The following is an 18,833-nucleotide window of genomic DNA, read 5'->3' as shown; positions in this document are numbered from 1 at the left end:
ACTTTAGCATATTTTTTAGCTGTAGAGCAAGTAAAAAGATCATTAGATTGTGTTCCTTTTAAAGGTTCAGTCCTCATGGTCATACTTTATTTCAGTTCATGTTGCCCTGCCCAAACAGCTGCAACGTAACTTGAAGCTTCTTGAATAGGTTTCACTGCCTATCTCCTACAAGAAACAATTTCTTTACTTCATTACATTGCTTATGCCCCCAATAGTAACTGATGGATCTTTCTCACGGCTGCTTTCTGTAGGAGATAATTAACATCATTTACTGACACCTTCTCAATTTTGGCCAAGTCAATTTCAATGAAAGAATGAAAGTTTTCATATGAGTAATAATATTTTACATTCTTTGACCCATTCTCCATCCCCATATGTTTCTCTGTTAAGCCTGGATGATAATGTAGCCAATTCTGTAGGCAACTTTACAGGTACCTTGCACTCTTCTTTTAGTCTGCAAAAGCCGAGCAAGGTGGCACAGTGGTTAGTATGCTGGACTCGCATTCAGGACGACGACGGTTCAAACCCAAGTCCAGCCATCCTGATTTAGGTTTCCTGTGATTTCCCTAAATTGCTTCAGGCAAATGCTGGGATAGTTCCTTTGCAAGGATAGGGTCAACTTCCTACCCCATCCTTCCCCAATTCAGTGGAACTGATGACCTCGCTGTCTGGTCCCTTTCCTCAAATCAACCAACCAACTCTCCAAAACATCTCACTGTGAAGGAATACCAATCACTGAAAATGAAACAGGAGTTTATTTACAGTTTTATCAATGATTCTGTATGTTATAAATTCATGCTGCCCCTGTTCCACTGTTAGCATCATCAGTTACCATTCCATGCCATGCCATGTCAATGTGCGACATACCCAAGCATATGAAAAATCTTCACAGGAACACACTTCACACTGTTGTCACTGGAATGTAATATTAATAGATGCTAATAGCAATTGTTCATATCATGTTCCAAACTGGATGCTCTTCACAGTCTCAGCACTGTTGATTTCAAGCGTAATACTGCGATAAAGCTGATGAACTTCTACTTTGTATTTAAATTATTAAAAAAAGAGCCGAAACTCTGATCTACAAACAATTTATGCTCAAGTATTTATCCATATTTACATTTTTTAAATAAAAAACCAACCTATGCTTTTGTGCAAATGACTAATTCACAGCTACATGAAAAATTATCATGTATATGTTAAACACTGTCGCTTTCACAATTGTGTTAGGTGAAACAGACCTGGAACCTGACAACCTATTAACAACAATCAAGATACTTGAGATCAGCAAGTGCACTGTACTACCATCAATACACTCCACGTCTCCTTAAGCAACCATATAGCTGATTATTTCCAAAGCTGAATCTTTGAATGAATTGCAACAAAATGACTATGTACATTTCTTTTGTAAACAAATGCTTCAACTGCCTACCAAATTGCTTAGAGGGGACTTTCCAAGTAAATTCAATTTTAATGAGAATTCCCTATTTTCCAGACAAGTTTTCTACCCAATAGTAACCTCAAATTTTAATTTTGGACCCAACATTAGAACAACACGGAACTTTGCCATGAGCCAGAAAATTTATTTACTCTTTTAGGGTTCCACCTATCAGTATAATAATGACCTTTCCCCATCTTTACACCTCCGTATCTTCGTACACCACAGTTTTCACTATCATGTTACTGGAAATTTCATAATGGAGTTAAAAATAAGGACAGACAGACGTGCATGCCACCTCTCCCCCCCTCCCTCACACACACACACACACACACACACACACACACACAGAGAGAGAGAGAGAGAGAGAGAGAGAGAGAGAGAGAGAGAGAGAACATAATCTGAAAAAGAGAGAGATTATTTTGATTTTTGATTAAATATACAGCCCTGATGTACTAACCTTGCACAGGTAAACATTCAAAGAAGTCTACAAATTCAATTGGAAATGAATCCAAGGAACAGACATGACATACTTCACCAACAGCAAATTCTGCTCTGAAACATAAGGGCCATATTTACCAGCATAATATAATGAAACAGGAAAGAGAGCTATTCAATGGTTATTTTGTATCTCACCTCACTTCTCCTGTGATCGGATATGGCTTACGTGGAAAGCAAACTACTTCAATCTGATAGATATCTCTGAATTCTCGGAAGTTCTTCTTGTTGATATGGCCAACCATAGTTGTTTCTATGTGGCCCCAAGTCTCAGGGACTGAAAACCTGAGTGCTAAACCTAGATGCAGAATGATAATAAATAAAATAATGTTTTATTATATCCAAGTGAATGATGAGACAATGAGCATGAACATGATAAACTTTGCTAGCAGGTTGTAAAAGCATTTTATTTATTAATAGAAATGAGAAATGCAGGCAAGTGATCTCAAGTTGGTCATGAATTACTCAGTTGTCTAATGTTTAGTCCAGCTCATGAGCAATGCAAGGACAGCTCTCACACAGTGTAAAGCCATTTGTCAATCGCAGCTGTATGATTGGAAGAATAAGAAAGGAAGATTAGGGTCTATGCTCACTTGACACTATGGTCATTACAGACAGAGCACATGCTCCGAATTTTTCAATAGGGTCCCAGAAAATACACACACACACACACACACACACACACACACACACACACACACACACACACACACACACAAGCGCGCACATGCGTGCGCAACTGAAACGCGCGCGCGTGCGTGCGCAACTGAAACTTGCAGTTTCACTAAACTGAAACCACACTGCAAGCAGCAGCACCAGTGCATGATGGGAGTGGCGACTGAGTGGGGTAAGGGAGAGTTTGGGGCAGGGAGGGGAAGGGATAGTACACAGGGGGTGGCAGACAGTGAAGTGCGGCAGATTAGACAGAGGGCAGGGGAGATGTGGTGAGGGGGAATGGGGAAAGTAGCAGAAAAATAAAGAAACTGGGTGTGATAGTGGAATGACGGCTCTGTAGGGCTGGAATGGGAACAGCAAAGGGAGTGGATGGGTGAGGACCGTGACCAATGAACGTCGAGGCCAGGAGGGTTACGGGAACCAGCGCAATTCAGAAAAGCTGGTGTTGGTGGGAAGGATCCATATGGCACAGGCTGTCAAGCAGTCATAGAAATGAAGGATATCATGTTTGGCACTGTTTTCAGCAAAAGGGTGGTCCACCTGTTTTTTGGCCACAGTTTGTCAGTGGCCATTCATGTGGACAGACAGTTTGTTGGTTGTCATGCCTACATAGAATGCAGCACAGTGGTTGCAGCTTAGCTTGTAGACCACATGACTGGTTTCTCAGGTAACCCTGCCTTTGATGGGATAGGGGATGTTAGTGACTGGACTGGAATATGTGGTGGTTGGAGGATGTATGGGACAGGTCTTGCATCTAGGTTTATCACAGGAGTATGATCCAGGAGTTAAGGGACTGGGAGCAAGGGTTGTGTAAGGATGGATGAGTGTATTGTGTAGGTTTGGTATGCAGTGGAATAACCCTGGTGGAGAACTGTGGCTGGACTGTGGGACTTCGGGAGGTAGTAGGAGACTGGAAAGATAGGGCACGGGAGATTTAATTTTGTACAAGGTTGGGAGGATAATTACCGTCAGTGAAGGCTTCAGCTTTCCCATAGCTTTCAAACGGTCAGAAATTGTTTGTTGTGCAATGTTTAGCATTGCTGCCATTTGCTTCTGACTCAAAGTATCATCTTCATCCGATATCGCTTGCAATTCGGCGTCTTCAAACATTTTTGGTGGTCTTCCATGTTCTTCATTTCTTACATCAAAATCATTATTTCTGAACCGTTGAAACCATCTTTAGCAAGCCGCTTCTGATAGAGCATGATCACCATAAGCCTCGACAAGCATTCGATGCTACTCTGCAGCACTTTTTTTCAAATGAAAACAAAAAATTAATGCTTTCTGCAAATCATCACTTTCTGGTACAAAATTTAACATTGTTAACACGATGAAAACATATGATGTTGTTTGTTTCATGACTTGATGTATACTAAATATCTTTGACAGATGTCATAAAAAAAAATGTTCCCTATCAACACATTTGTACCTTAACGCTCATTTCATACCTGTACACCTGGTAGCTGTACCCCAGATTTGTTTGTAGGTAATACCTTCAAAGGAGAAGTAACTGAGGGTGAGGATATAGTTGGTCGTGGTGATTAGGAAGGAGGTTGTTTGTTCAGAACCGTCAGGCGTTGGGAAAGGTAGTGTTCAATAGCGGTAAAGCCATGGGCATTAGGAATGTTAGTGTACAGGGAGCTGGCATCAATAGTGACAAACAGGGCACCTTATGGTAAAGGGACAGGAACTGTGGAGAGTTGGTGGAGGAAATGGTTGGTATCTTTTATATAGGAGGGTAGGTTCTGGGTAATAGGTTGAAGGTGTTGGTCTACGAGAGCTGAGATTCTCTCAGTGGGGGCACAGTAACCAGCCACAATGGTATGTCCTGGTTGGTTAGATTTATGGATTTTAGCATGTAGAAGGTAAGAGTGCAGGGAGTGGTAGGGGTGAGTAGAGAGATGGACTCCGGGGAGAGGTTCTTGGATGGACCTAAGGATTTGAGTAGTGACTGGAGAGCCTGCTGGTTACTGGAATGGGGTCACTGTGGCAAGGTATGCCAAGAAATATACTGAGGATCTCACTGAAGCCTTCACGGACCATAATTATCCTCCCAACCTTGTACAAAAACAAATCTCCCGTGCCCTAGCTTTCCAGTCTCCCACTACCTCCCAAAGTCTCACTGTCCAGCCACAGAGGAGGATTCTCCTCATAACTCAGTACCATCCAGGACTGGAGCAACTGAATTACATTCTCTGCCAAGGTTTCGATTACCTCTTGGTCCTGAAATGAGAAATGTTCTGCCCACTATCCTTCCCACCCTTCCCACAGTGGTATTCCACTGTCCACCAAACCTACACAATACACTCGTCCACCCTTACACAACCCCTGCTCCAAATCCCTTACAGCATAGCTCATACCCCTGTGATAGACCTAGATGCAAGACCTGTCCCATACATCCTCACACCACTACCCACTCCAGTCCAAACATCACCTAACCCATCAAAGGCAGGGCTACCTGTGAAACCAGTCATGTGATCTACAAGCTAAGCTGCAACCACTATCTTGCATTCTATGTAGGCATGACAACCAACAAACTGACTGTCCACAAGAATGGCCACTGACAAACTGTGGCCAAGAAACAAGTGGATCACCATGTTGCTGAACACGCTGCCAAACATGATATCCTTCATTTCAATGACTGCTTCACAGCCTGTGCCATATGGATCCTTCCCACCAACACCAGCTTTTCTGAATTGTGCAGGTGGGAACTTCCACGTACCCACAACCCTCCAGGCCTCAATCTTTGTTAGTCACTGTCCTCACCCATCCAGTCCCTTCCTTGTTCCCATTCCAGCACTACAAAGCTGTCATCCGACCAACACACCCAGTCTCTTTATTTCCCTCCTTTTCCACTACCCCCCCCCCCCCCTCCCCACTTCACACCTCTCCCCTGCCCTCTGTCTAACCTGAGACTGCAGTTGTGTGTACGAGTTGCATTTGTGTGTGTGTGTGTGTGTGTGTGTGTGTGTGTGTGTGTTTTGTTGATGAAGGCATTAATGACCGAAAGCTTTAATTGTGAGAGTCTTCGTGCAATGCCTATCTGTGACTCAGCATCTTCACTATACCGTATTTACTCGAATTTAAGCCGCACCTGAAAAATGATACTCGAAATAAAAGAAAAAAAAAATTCCCGAATCTAAGCCGCACCTGAAATTTGAGACTCAAAATTCAAGGGGAGAGAAAAGTTTTAGGCCGCACCTCCAAATCGAAACAAAGTTGGTCCATTGTAATATGAGACACAATTTAGGTCCAATGAATGATGATACAGCCACAGTAGTTTGGTTCGAGTCATAAGCTTAGCAGTTAAGCTTTGCCAGGTAGCCACTGCTATGCATCAGGCGCTCCGTCCGTATTTATGCGGGTACCCTTCCTTTTTCACATGCTTCATCTGGTTTGAATTGATTACTTATTTTACTTTGATCTGATAAGTGCTGTTTTCTTTGTTATAGGTGTTTACGTCACTCTAAGCTGAAAATGCATTACTGTATTGTGTCATGCATTGTTTGTCGCATTCTGATAGTGCGTGTTTACGGCCTGTCGCCGCTCGCGGCATGGCTTGCTTTTGTGCGCGCTACCACCACTTAAAAAGAGAGAGAGAGAGAGAGAGAGAGAGACAGAGAGAGAGAGAGAGAGAGAGAGAGAGAGAGAGAGAGAGAGGAATCGTCTCATTAGCGAAACAATGGCAGGAGACTGCTATTTGTTGTTGTTACACTGCTGCTTTCTTTGATAATGATCAACAATAACCAAATAATAGACTGCATATGGTAGAACACATTCTGAACGAGAGTTAGGTGAAAATTTTTCTCCGTTTAAAAATCTTTGTGGCCGCTTCTTTAGTACATCAAATTCTGCACAGAAATTAGTCATCTTCGATTCAAAAATCTAGTCAGTTGCCGTGCTTCATTTCTGACTGTATCACTATTAGGCATAAGAATAATACGAATATAAACATGACACGATACGTATATTCTTCCGCGTTTGCTGTTGTCTCACTCTAGTTTCGTAGTTTATTAGGCAGACAGGATTTAAATGAGACAGCAGCAAACACGAAAGAATACATGGCAAAATGTTTATATTCGAATAATTCTTATGGTGAAGAGAATACTACATGTGATTCACATTTCATCAGGTTTCTATTAGCAACCATCTCTTCTCACAGGTAGGAAAACATTCAGAACGTAGAGTTGGCCATATTGACAAACATCCCAAACAGTCTTGCCAGTCGGATTTTCGTAGTACATTGAAATTCTGCTACATTCGAAGATGAACAAAACGGAATTTGTATTTACTTCATTGGCTAATGTATGGAAATGCAGTTGTCGAAACTCGGGGCGGAGAAAAAAAAGCTCGTCTTCCACCTTTTTTTTTTTTTTTAAATTTATTTACTGACGCAGATGTTTTGGCGCCAGTATTTATCTTTGTGCCTACAAAGCATCCCTGTGTAGCGCTACATATATTCGATGGCAGAAGTTAGTTGTGGCAGCACCTAGCAACATTTTTCAGAATTTCTGCTTGCTTTGCACTCGATTCTAAGCCGCAGGCGGTTTTTTGGATTACAAAAACCGGAAAAAAAGTGCGGCTTAGATTCAAGTAAATACGGTATTGTGAGTGGCAACTTTCCTTCTCATAACATTGTTACATTCCAACCTGGATTTTCCATTGTTTGATTTTAACCTTACTGAAGTATTTTAATGATGCACTGACATCAGATCATCTGGGATGTGCAAAGATCCTTGACAGAGTCACTGGCCAGGTCTCTGTTGATCTGACAGGCATTATGTAAGCCACTGCAGGAAATGCTAATGATGGAAACATGCATCTGGTACCAATTCCTTCTGCAGTTGCTTCATTTCATCAGATTAGAACTGATCTCTTGGGGATGTTTCCCTAGTCGACAAATGGGAATAAATGGATAGTAGTGGGCACTGACTACTGTTAAACTGTCGTCAAGAATGTACCTACTGCCAATGCTTCAGGAATCCCTAGTTTTTTCTTTCTTTTCTTTTAAGTGACAATCTATGATAGTGAAAAAAGTGTGGTGTCAGAAGTAATTTGGCTTGCAAGATGTCAATTACAAAATCAAAGATGATGATCTTACACTGAAGAGACAAAATTGCAGACATGCCTTCCAAGTCCTTTCCATTAAGAGCTTTCATGAGCTTGAGGTGCATACTGATAGCAAGAGCTTTCTTTACAATGAACATGAAGATGTGTGTACCAGTCAGGATGCCTGAATACAAGTAACTCTACTTCAGTGCCATGGTGACCATGAGGATGCGACAACATTACCAGTAACTGAGATCCACCACTGCCACCATATGGAGCACCACTGACTAGATCCAAATCCAAGAAGCTACAGTACAGTCTGAGACTTAATTTGTGTGTGTGTGTGTGTGTGTGTGTGTGTGTGTGTGTGTGTGTGTGTGTGTGTTTTGTGGAGGTGGGGCTGCAGGCATGTGTATGCATGCATGATGGATGCACAAACACACTCAAATGTCCACTCACACAGTATCTTATTCTGCCTCTCCGAATTTGATAATATGATAATGTGAACAGTGATATCCAATGAATGAGTAATATAGAAATTTGGCTTGTTCTGCAGTGTGATGGGTCTACTGTTGATGAACTTTAATGTTTACAAGAAAAGGATCTATAACGAAGATCTGTGCAATATATTAAATGTTGCAAAAGAATCATTCTTACCGGAAGCTGTTACTTTTATGAATGGTTATTTATCTTATCTCTTAGTAAAGCACCCAAAAACTGAAAGTGCACAATTTGAACTTACACTTTCTTTATTTAGAGAATGGGGAAGATAAAGGCCTATTTCTCACACAGAAACAATAACAGGGAGAGACTGGCAAAAATTATTAATGAAGCCAGTGTACTCAACTTACCATCAAGAGATTGTATGTTTCGACCACACTCTTGGGTGAATGCAAGTGAACAATTTAAAACAATACATGCCTGGGACCTCACATTCTTTATACTGCTGTAATATTCCAGTGCAATTTCTGAAAAATAAATTAAAAGAAAACATGAAAAAGCTGTGGCACATCATTTAAACATTCTAATGAGTTTATCTTTTTGTCATTAACAAAAAATACGTAATGCAATGCCTTTTTTACTGAGAAAACCTCATTTCATTTCTTAAACTCTATTCTCTTCACCTAATGTCCTATGTCTTAAAACTACATACACAGTATTGAAGACTTATATAAAATAATGGACAGGCAACCACTTACCTGTATATGATTGGTGCATGGTGCACAGAAATACATAATTGTAAACAGTTAACACTAACTTCGGAGCTATTGTTTTTTTTTTAGTAGAAGTACACACATTTCCATACACACCCAAATTCCACAGTCACGATAGCAGTGAGACTGATTATGGAAAGTAGTTGCTTGGGTGGATGGAGACAGAGGGGATAGCTAAGGACCCACAAGGTGAGAGGGCAGGTCTTACACCAGATGGCTCAGTGGCTCCACAACAAGACAAAAGGATTTCAGAGGATAGATCATATAGGGGATAGAGAGAGGGAGAGGGGGGGGAGAAAGTTGGAAGGTGGTGGTGATGAGGAACCCACATGGGCGGGGGGAATGGTGGGAAAAGGTAGTATATGATCTGGATGGGGAAGGAGCGGATTGGACAGAGGAGGGAAGAGAAAAGGTAAGCTGAGGCAGTGGGAAACAAGTTAGTGGAGGTTTAGTGCAGGGGAATTGGTAGAGTGTGGGATATGCTGGAGAGATGATTCCCACCTACGTAGTTCAGAGAAACTTGTGCTGAAAGGGAGTATCCAAGTCGCCTGTGTAGTGAATTAGTTGCTGAAGTCATCAGTACTGTGGCGTGCAGCATGTTAGGCAACTGGAGGGTCAAGTTTGCGATTTGCGACAGTTTGGCAGGGGCCGTTCATGCAAATAGACAGTTGGTTAGTTATCAAGCCCACACAGAATTCTGTACAGTAACTGCGACCTTTACTGGGTAGTAGATAACGTGACTGGACTGTGGTAGGAGGTGGTGCCTGGATATATGGGACAGGTCTTGCACCTGTGTCAACTAAAGGGAATGACGCATTTGGGTGCCCAAGGGCGAGGTTATCACTGCCCTGACATTTATTACAACAAACGAATGTGGATAAGAACTAAAACTGTTATACACGTATGCACTCGAAATGACCCCACAATCACTATCGCACAGGTACTCTGAAATCCACTAAAACCAATGATAAGGGAAGACAACTAATCAAGAAATTAAAACAGAGGGAAAACAAAACACAGAAGAGCTAAAAGAACAATACAGGGAAATGTGACTGGCTGACTACTTACAAAAAATTTGGATGAGCCAGCCACCCTGTTGACCCATGAAAAACATCTCCCCAAAATCTTGTTACTTATGTGGGACAATTCACAAAACTTTAAAACGCGAACCACAATCATTTGATCATTACATAAAATAGACTGCAGATACCTTGGCAAATCTGCTGCAGTTCGCTGGTCGGCAAATAAAATTCAGTCCAGTAAAATGTGGCGCACCGTGATCCACACACCACAAGCACCACACATCGGAGGGTCCTCTTGCCAGAGTAAAAATCCATGCATCATAGGGCTGTGCCCAATGTGATAATGAGTAAGAAGGACCTCGTCCCATCGACGTGGCTGGAACGAAGTACATCATGACCGAATTGTGGGCTTAATGACACGGAGCTTGTTGTCGGTCACTTCTAACCACTCGAATTCCCATCGACACAGGACTTTATACCTCAACAGTGAGGTGAGAGCATACAGGGGGATAGCACAATGAAAGACCTGATGGTCACAACATGCCTCCTTGGCTGCTCAATCCGTCCTTTTACTCTGAAGAATTCCCACATGCCCTGGTATCCAACAGAAAGGCATCTGCCCCAGTCGGTGTAGTTGGAGGAGGGTGTCCTGGATAGTCTGGGTTACTTTATCCGCTGGGTACAAACGTTGGGGAGAGTAAAGGGTACTCAGAGAATCTGAACAGATGAGAAATCTAATATTAGGGTATTTTGTGTGTGTGTGTGTGTGTGTGTGTGTGTGTGTGTGTGTGTGTGTGTGTGTGCACACTCCTACTAGAAAAAGAGGAAAAGCTCAAACGATAGTGTTAACTGTCCTCTATCATGTGTTTCTGTGTGCCACACACCAATCCTCTACAGATAAGTGGTTGCATTTCCCTTATTTTACATATGTTTCAATCCAGGAATTGCCATTACTGTTAGTATTGAAGATACATTACCATGTCTGACTACAAAAGTGTTTATTAAAATATTTGTTCTATAGCACAGCAAATTGAAACATTTTCCCAGCTGGCACACAGATGATCTTGGTGCCACAGAGATGCTTTTGACATTATGCAATAATATAAGTGAAGTATTAACTTTATCTGCACTCTAATTATAGTATTTAGTTTTAAGTGCATACATTTTATAATTGCACTCAAATGGAATATTTCTGGTCATAAAATACGTTGTATTGGGTGGTTTATTGCCAATGGAAACTAATACAAAGTTGGTTGAAGATTAAATAACCATCTGCTCCTTCATTTTCAATGTTGTGGAACAGACAGTTGGATTCAAACTTTGTTGTATTTCTCTAGGAGATGATCTATGTACGTAAAGCATACCCTAATCTGAACTAAGATTGAAAAATGTTGGAAGTCCACACAACACTGAACAATCAGCAAGGTGCATGTGATAGTTGATTCCATAGATATTTCAGAAGGAGTATGGTGCACTTTACAATAAAAACTGACTATGACAAAGCTTCCTAGCGTTTTACAAGAATGTCGGCCAATTATGCTGAATACTGAGCAATAGAAAATTCAAAAATATATTGGAAGTGTTTCACCCATTTTAAACAAAATTCAACTGATTTCGTGAGCCAATGTGTTACTTGGATGAGAGAGTAGATCACTATTTTACTCTACAAATGAATAATTTGTCAAAACAATGGGTGAAATGCAGTTTGTGTGAAAAGGGAAAAGATAAAGTGATTTTATTTTCCAACATGCAACAGATATTATTCTTATTAATCACCTTGCAAAAGAAAAGAGAAAAAAAAAAATGTTTTCTCAGGATAATACAGGTGCCCACAAATCTGCTTTGGAAACTGAAAACTGAGCAATTTCAAGTATAAATTCTTGGAAGATCAACCTTGTTACACTTGGGAGATTGAACTTACTCACTACAAAACCAGTGGACATAGTACAGCTTGAAAAGCAAAAAACTTAAAAAATTAAATGTTCTTTCCACTGGAAAATAACCTTTCACACCCAGACCAATACCTTTTCATGTGACTCATGTACATCAGTTCATAGATGGTATGCCTACTACATTTTATTTCTCTGTGATGACTCAGCCTCTGTACAAGTTGTCTTGTTATTTTTGATAACACCAGAAGAACTAGATACAAGAAACTTTCAAGATTCAGAATGACTTTGGCTACAATGTCATGAATATTTAATAAAGAAAGGATCACATCAACTTGCCCAAAACTTTAACTAAAAGACTAAATAAAAGAGCACTGAGTCCAGGTGACGGATTGTCAGTAAACTGTTGTGTACAACAGTTGACAATATGTGTAACACACTACAGAATTCATGAAACAACAAGTTCGTAAGTTATTGCCTGTTGGTGTTCTTTGCAGGCACTCTGGCTGATGGCTACTTAACTGTTTTTCTTATATTTTGCCAAGACAAATGGCTGGCTCTGTCAAAGAATCACTGCTCATTCACTGATTCATTCACTGACTCATATTGTTTTACATAAATCCCATAGAGAAGAAGAGCCTTAAGGGATGGAAAACAAGTCCATTTACACATCAACAGACGAATGGATTAACTCTATGTTACTTTTGTAAAGTAAAACAACAACCATTTGGGAATTCAGATTACTATCAACCAAAATACACAGGAAGAGAGCCAAAACTATCACATCCATAAGTGGCCACTAGAACATAAACAATTTCATTGTCCTTAAACAGAATGCTAACTACTCATAAGTTTTAGCTACTGGAGAAGTCACATGACTTGGAACATTCTTCTTCCCCCCTCCCTCCACATCCATCCATCTCTTGTTCACCTCCCTCTTTTCCTCTAGTTGCATCTCCTGCTTGCTGACAGGGAGCATTTTCGTGTTTGTTAAAATTTGTGTCAAAAGAAATCAATTAATCAAATAAAAAAAATTAGGAAAGTAAAATGATAAAATTGTGTTTATATTCAGTTAGCATGACACATGATTTGCTGCATTAGTGGAGAAGTAGACTGGATTAGTTCAACCTGTTCTTGCCTATCAGCAGCAGCCAATAGCTACGGACTGTGGGAAATTTTCCTTGTTAACGCTATAGCAGCAAGAAATTGTTTCTGAACATTGTTAATATTACTGTCAGAGCACTACATGACATTTAAAAAAGAAACAGGAATTATTTCCTGTAACAGATAACATAAATCAATTAACAAAGAGGAACTAACCGCTCAGTGTTGTACTATAGCCGATTTCACAACTTCAGATATGTGAAATGACAGATTCAAAATGCAAGACATGAGAGTCATTCAGAAAAAAAGATCATTTAGCTACACAAAAAGAAAAACAAATTTATTGGAAAAAACAATTCCATTACATACCTGGAGCTCAGCTCCCTTCATTTCTCTGGCTTCCATAACAACTGTGCTCATAATACTGTGAGTGGAGGTTGAAGGAAGATGCCCTTGTGCACCTGGTATGCGGTCAAAATGAACTGCGAAATTTAAAATCTCACCGTGAAGTAAGGAGAGTTATTCGATTTCTGGACATTCAAAATTTAGTAGCAACTGAAAGCAGGATATGGTGATAATGCAAGGAATGAAATAACACAAGTGTTCTCGAGAATACGGCCTATCTTGTCATCAGACTTGCAACTCACTCTGAGGATGGCCAGACAATATATGGCCGAAATATCACTGGAAGAAATTTTATTTGCACGGCTGAATACCTGAAATGTAATGGATTAGTGATCCTCATCCCTCAAAAAACTGAAGAAATTCAAACAGACTCTCTCATACAAAAGCCATGGCAACCATCTTTTGGGATCGTAAATGTGTTCTTTTGGTGGATTTCACACTAAAAGGCACTATGATCAGTGCAAATCATTATTGTGAAACACTAAGAAAACTCTGGCAAGTTACCGAATATGAGAGGCAAGGAATGCTTTCTGGAGGAATTGTACTTCTTTAGAACACTGCCCATTCTCACACTGCTGCTGCAAATCAAGAATTGCTGGAGGATCAGTTTCAATAAGAAATTTTTGTTCACCTACCTGATAAAACCGACCTTGCTTCTAGTAACAATTTCCACACTTTCTCTAATCTGAAAGACTTTATGGGCAGTAAATGTTTTGGAAGTGATAAGGAGTTGGAGAATGCAGTGGGCACCTGAGCTAATGAAGAGTATAACATGGACATTCTGAAGCTTATGACCAGATACACCTGTTTAAATATAGAAGGTGATTATGTGGAGAAGTGAAAGAAGCTTTGTGTATGTAACAGAATTGTTTTTTCCAATCAATATTTTTACTTTGTATAACTAAGAAGTCTTTATTTTCTGGATGAACCCCATATTTTACAATCAAAGGAAACACAATAACAAAGCAGATTTTAATATAAAATTATCATGATATATTGAATGATTCTGAGTAATAAAATAACCACAGCAAGAAATAGCAGCTTAGTTATATTAAAAGTACATAGTTTTACAGGGTGTGTATGTGGACAAAGAAAAAAAATTCCCGGATTTCCCAGTAAAAAATACATGTTCTCCCGGGTGAAAATACACTTTTTCCGTGTTAAGTGACAGTACACTCTTCCTCGGCACTGTAAAACCTTTGAATGTTTATGGTTTTATATACTGACATAGAATTTCCCGGCACTTCAGAAAACGAAACTCCTGGGAAGGGGTATTATTTTCGTATTACGAAGGTATAAATTTGAATGCCACCAAACACCACATGTCCCTTTCCGAAGCATCGAAATCGAGATTGTGATGCACTTTTGTAAGCCAGTCATAGCTCATGTCACTTGATCTCGCCTGCTGACAGCATAGGACACGTGATGGAGTCAGCCAATAGCAAGATCACTCTTAAGTAGCACGAACACACAAATAAGAAAAGTTCATGGTTTAAATTAAGATACATCACACAAATGTGCCAGCAAAATTTTTAATAACGATGTTAATGTCTGATCTGGGCTCGAAATTCTTCTAAATGGTCGTCCTCAAATGGTTGATTTTTAAATGAGAGTCAAACGCTTTGTGATTTAAGAAATTCATCGTACATTCTCGCACACAGTTCATCTTGTGCAAAAGGAAATTTGGTTTGAGTGTAACGCTTTTCAAACCATCATTTGCAATATTTTCCCGCGGCCTGTTAGATATAGGTTCATTTCAGCAGTTGCAAGAGAGCGCCACATAACAGGCGTCACCGCGCTTGCGCTCCTATGATGATGCAGGAAGCCCATATGTTCGTACGTGTAAAACATTAAAAGATCTTATATTATGTCATAAACGAAACAAGGCATCAGAAGATACTTCAAGAGCATCGGAATTTCGTAAACCCCACTAAAATGCATAATTCGGCTTGAAGTGCACATTCGTATGTCCACATTCGGATGTAAATTTTCTTGGAGTACCAGTGCTGTATTATCTCATGTTTGGTTCTTTATTATGGTATAATGCCATACATGCACTTGAAATGCAGCAAACAGTTGAAACCAGCCAAGAGTGCGAAATTAAACTCTTCATTTCAAATAAATTGACTGCCTAAGCAGATAAGATTAATAAAAGTCAAATCTCTTTAGCAAACTGACAAAAATAACTTCATTGTTCTGCGAGGCGATTAATGCCTGACTGTCAGAAAAGTGGAAATAAAATTTGAAAGTAATAACACATTTTTGCCTTCCGTTACTAAGAGACCGTATTTTAATTCATTTGATAGCTCCCGGCGACAAAAATCCGTTTCATCATCATTTAACGTGAGAGCAATAAATGCAGATGAAACAACAAAATCACTGAACGTAAAGACGGGTCACGTGGAGGCGACCCACCTCCCCACCACAACTCTGACTGCTCTGTACATCAGCCCCAGATCTACTATATTCCCGAACCAGGGCAATATTAGGTAGTGGCACCCAGCCACACTTCGGTAACCAGAAGCGGGAGAAGGTACTACGCATACAACACTAAACTGCGCATGTGCAAGAGCCCGCCTGCAACTGCTCAAACGACTAATTTAAACAGTTGTCGTATCACTCTCATCAGAGGCAATTTGTTGTTATGAAGCATTGCATAGTCTTCCTAAGCCTTCACCACACTGTGCTGTTGGCAGACACTTGTATGAGCACTGTGTTTTGTTGTTGTAGACGGTGCATTTCCTTTGCAACTAAAGTTTTATTTCTCTCATTCATGTTTTTTTGCTGCAGTATTATTCTGCAGTAGCAGGATACAGTAATATCCTTAGTTAGAGTATTGGTTCTTACCAGTCAAAAATCACAAAAATTTAACTGAAAACCAAAACAATGAAAAATTCCCGGAATTCTAAACAATTCCCGGGTTTTTCCTGGTTTTCTTCCGGATGAAAAAATTCCGGGTTTTTCACGGATCTCCCGGTTGTCCTGGGTCGTATACACCCAATTTTATACTTTAATAGCCAATGTGTCACATCCAATCATTGTAGTGTGAATGTCATGAAACATTTGATGGGGTGCATTTCTTCTTTACATGCAAAGACCTTCATTTCTTAAAGCACAGCCACCAAAACATTGTCTTTCACCATTCCACCTAGTGTATACACTACGGAACAATGAGGTTCAAAAAATACATGTATATACCTTTCTCTGGCATATCTTTGACTTCCACGGAGAATAAATTTGACTGAATTTTAGTTCCACATTTTGAAAGCCTCAGGATTGGTTTTTCCAGTTTCTTGAAAACAGAAGTTGGTTTGAAACTCTCTTCACATTCATCTGCACCCAGTGAAATTTGTTTTGGAACATTGAGCTGAAAAAAAGAAAACAATTCAAACAATGGAAACTTCAGGTAGGAATAACAATATAGAAAAATAGAGATTGCTATTTACCATAATGATAACACACTAAGTTGCAGATGGGCACAACTAAAAGACACTTACACATAAGCTTTCGGGCACAGCCTTTGTCGGAAAAAAAGAAAAATACACCATTCATTCATGTAAGCAAGCACACAACATCCACACATGAAAGGCAACTTCAGCAGTTCAGATCAGAGCGCAACTATCACGTGGGATGGTAGCAGCAATCTGGAGTGGGCAGGGAAGAGGAAGGAGAAGGGATAGCAGTGTAAACTGCTATTTGCCCTTCCCCTCCATCGCACTTTATAGCTGCATTTTGGCCTGACCTGACACGGTTAGCGGTCATTTGAGTGTAAGGTGTGTTTGCTTGTGTGAATGAATGGTGTGCTTTTCTCTTTTTCCAATGAAGGTTGTGGCTGAAAGCTTAAGTGTCCTTTAAGTGTGGCTGTCTGCAACTTATTGTATCATCTTCGCGCGTGTATATTAAATGCACGAGCTAGCCAAATGACTGAGTGTCCTTTCACATCCAATAAAGTAATCAGAGATTGTCATTCATATTTTGAATGCTTTATGTTTAAACTAGCCCTGAAACAGTTACTTTTGCAAGTGAATATGAACATTTAATCAATCTATGAATATGTTATGGACTGAGTTTCACACCTTCATCTTGTCCTGGGTTTCCAGACAACTATCCAAACTTCAAATAACTCTTGAATTAATGTTGATTAAGTGTAACAAATTAAACTATATTCAATAAGGTATATGACTCCATGAAAATGTAACTCCATCGCATTATTAAAACTATGTTGGAAAAGGAATTAGACTTGATTCTGTGTTTCAGGTGCTGTGCACTACCAATTGTCCTATCCCAAGTAGTCTGTGAGATAAATGTATTGTCCCTTAGTAATAATAATACTGAGTTATTGCCTCTAATGATAAAATAATAATAATAATGATTATGCATAACTGTGCTTTATAAAAGAAATTCTTCATTACTGCAGACAGCCAAGCAAAAGGTATTCTCTCAACAGAGAGAGTCACAACAGTATCTGTAAATGTAAGCACAGCACCACTGACCAATAGTTGTTGTTGTTGTGGTCTTCAGTCCTGAGACTGGTTTGATGCAGCTCTCCATGCTACTCTATCCTGTGCAAGCTTCTTCATCTCCCAGTACCTACTGCAACCTACATCCTTCTGAATCTGCTTAGTGTATTCATCTCTTGGTCTCCCCCTACGATTTTTACCCTCCACGCTGCCCTCCAATACTAAATTGGTGATCCCTTGATGCCTCAGAACATGTCCTACCAACCGATCCCCTCTTCTGGTCAAGTTGTGCCACAAACTTCTCTTCTCCCCAATCCTATTCAATACTTCCTCATTAGTTATGTGATCTACCCATCTAATCTTCAGCATTCTTCTGTAGCACCACATTTCGAAAGCTTCTATTCTCTTCTTTTCCAAACTATTTATCGTCCATGTTTCACTTCCATACATGGCTACACTCCATACGAATACTTTCAGAAATGACTTCCCGACACTTAAATCAATACTGGATGTTAACAAATTTCTCTTCTTCAGAAACGCTTTCCTTGCCATTGCCAGCCTACATTTTATATCCTCTCTACTTCGACCATCATCAGTTATTTTGCTCCCCAAATAGCAAAACTCCTTTACTACTTTAAGTGCCTCATTTCCTAATCTAATTCCCTCTGCATCACCCGACTTAATTAGACTACATTCCATTATCCTCGTTTTGCTTTTGTTGATGTTCATCTTATATCCTCCTTTCAAGACACTGTCCATTCCATTCAACTGCTCTTCCAAGTCCTTTGCTGTCTCTGACAGAATTACAATGTCATCGGCGAACCTCAAAGTTTTTATTTCTTCTCCATGAATTTTAATACCTACTCCGAATTTTTCTTTTGTTTCCTTTACTGCTTGCTCAATATACAGATTGAACAACATCGGGGACAGGCTACAACCCTGTCTTACTCCCTTCCCAACCACTGCTTCCCTTTCATGTCCCTCGACTCTTATAACTGCCATCTGGTTTCTGTACAAATTGTAAATAGCCTTTCGCTCCCTGTATTTTACCCCTGCCACCTTTAGAATTTGAAAGAGAG

General features: G+C 40.0%; 1 protein-coding gene across 7 annotated transcripts in view; it reads right to left on the bottom strand.

Moving 5' to 3' along the window:
* The window catches only part of LOC124805234 (AP-5 complex subunit beta-1-like), a 153,441-nt gene that overhangs the window by 26,832 nt on the left and 107,776 nt on the right, over positions 1-18,833 (bottom strand). For 5 of the 7 annotated variants that reach the window (XR_007017413.1, XR_007017414.1, XM_047265736.1 and 2 more), the window contains exons 13-16: positions 16,493-16,661; positions 8,512-8,628; positions 2,075-2,234; positions 1,899-1,993 (exon numbers count right to left, since the gene is read on the bottom strand). Coding sequence is in view for 3 of the 7 variants with exons in the window: in XM_047265736.1 (XP_047121692.1) it covers positions 1,899-1,993; positions 2,075-2,234; positions 8,512-8,628; positions 16,493-16,661 (541 nt within the window). In the remaining 4 variants the exon portion in view is untranslated. The remainder of the gene's footprint in view (positions 1-1,898; positions 1,994-2,074; positions 2,235-8,511; positions 8,629-16,492; positions 16,662-18,833) is intronic. The other 2 variants (XR_007017416.1, XR_007017415.1) reach the window with 2 other exon arrangements.

Source organism: Schistocerca piceifrons, chromosome 7 (assembly GCF_021461385.2).
Source record: "Schistocerca piceifrons isolate TAMUIC-IGC-003096 chromosome 7, iqSchPice1.1, whole genome shotgun sequence".
In the NCBI taxonomy this organism is placed as follows: domain Eukaryota; kingdom Metazoa; phylum Arthropoda; class Insecta; order Orthoptera; family Acrididae; genus Schistocerca; species Schistocerca piceifrons.
The sequence above is the reverse complement of the archived record's forward strand: the minus strand, read 5'-3'. Positions and strand labels throughout refer to the sequence as shown.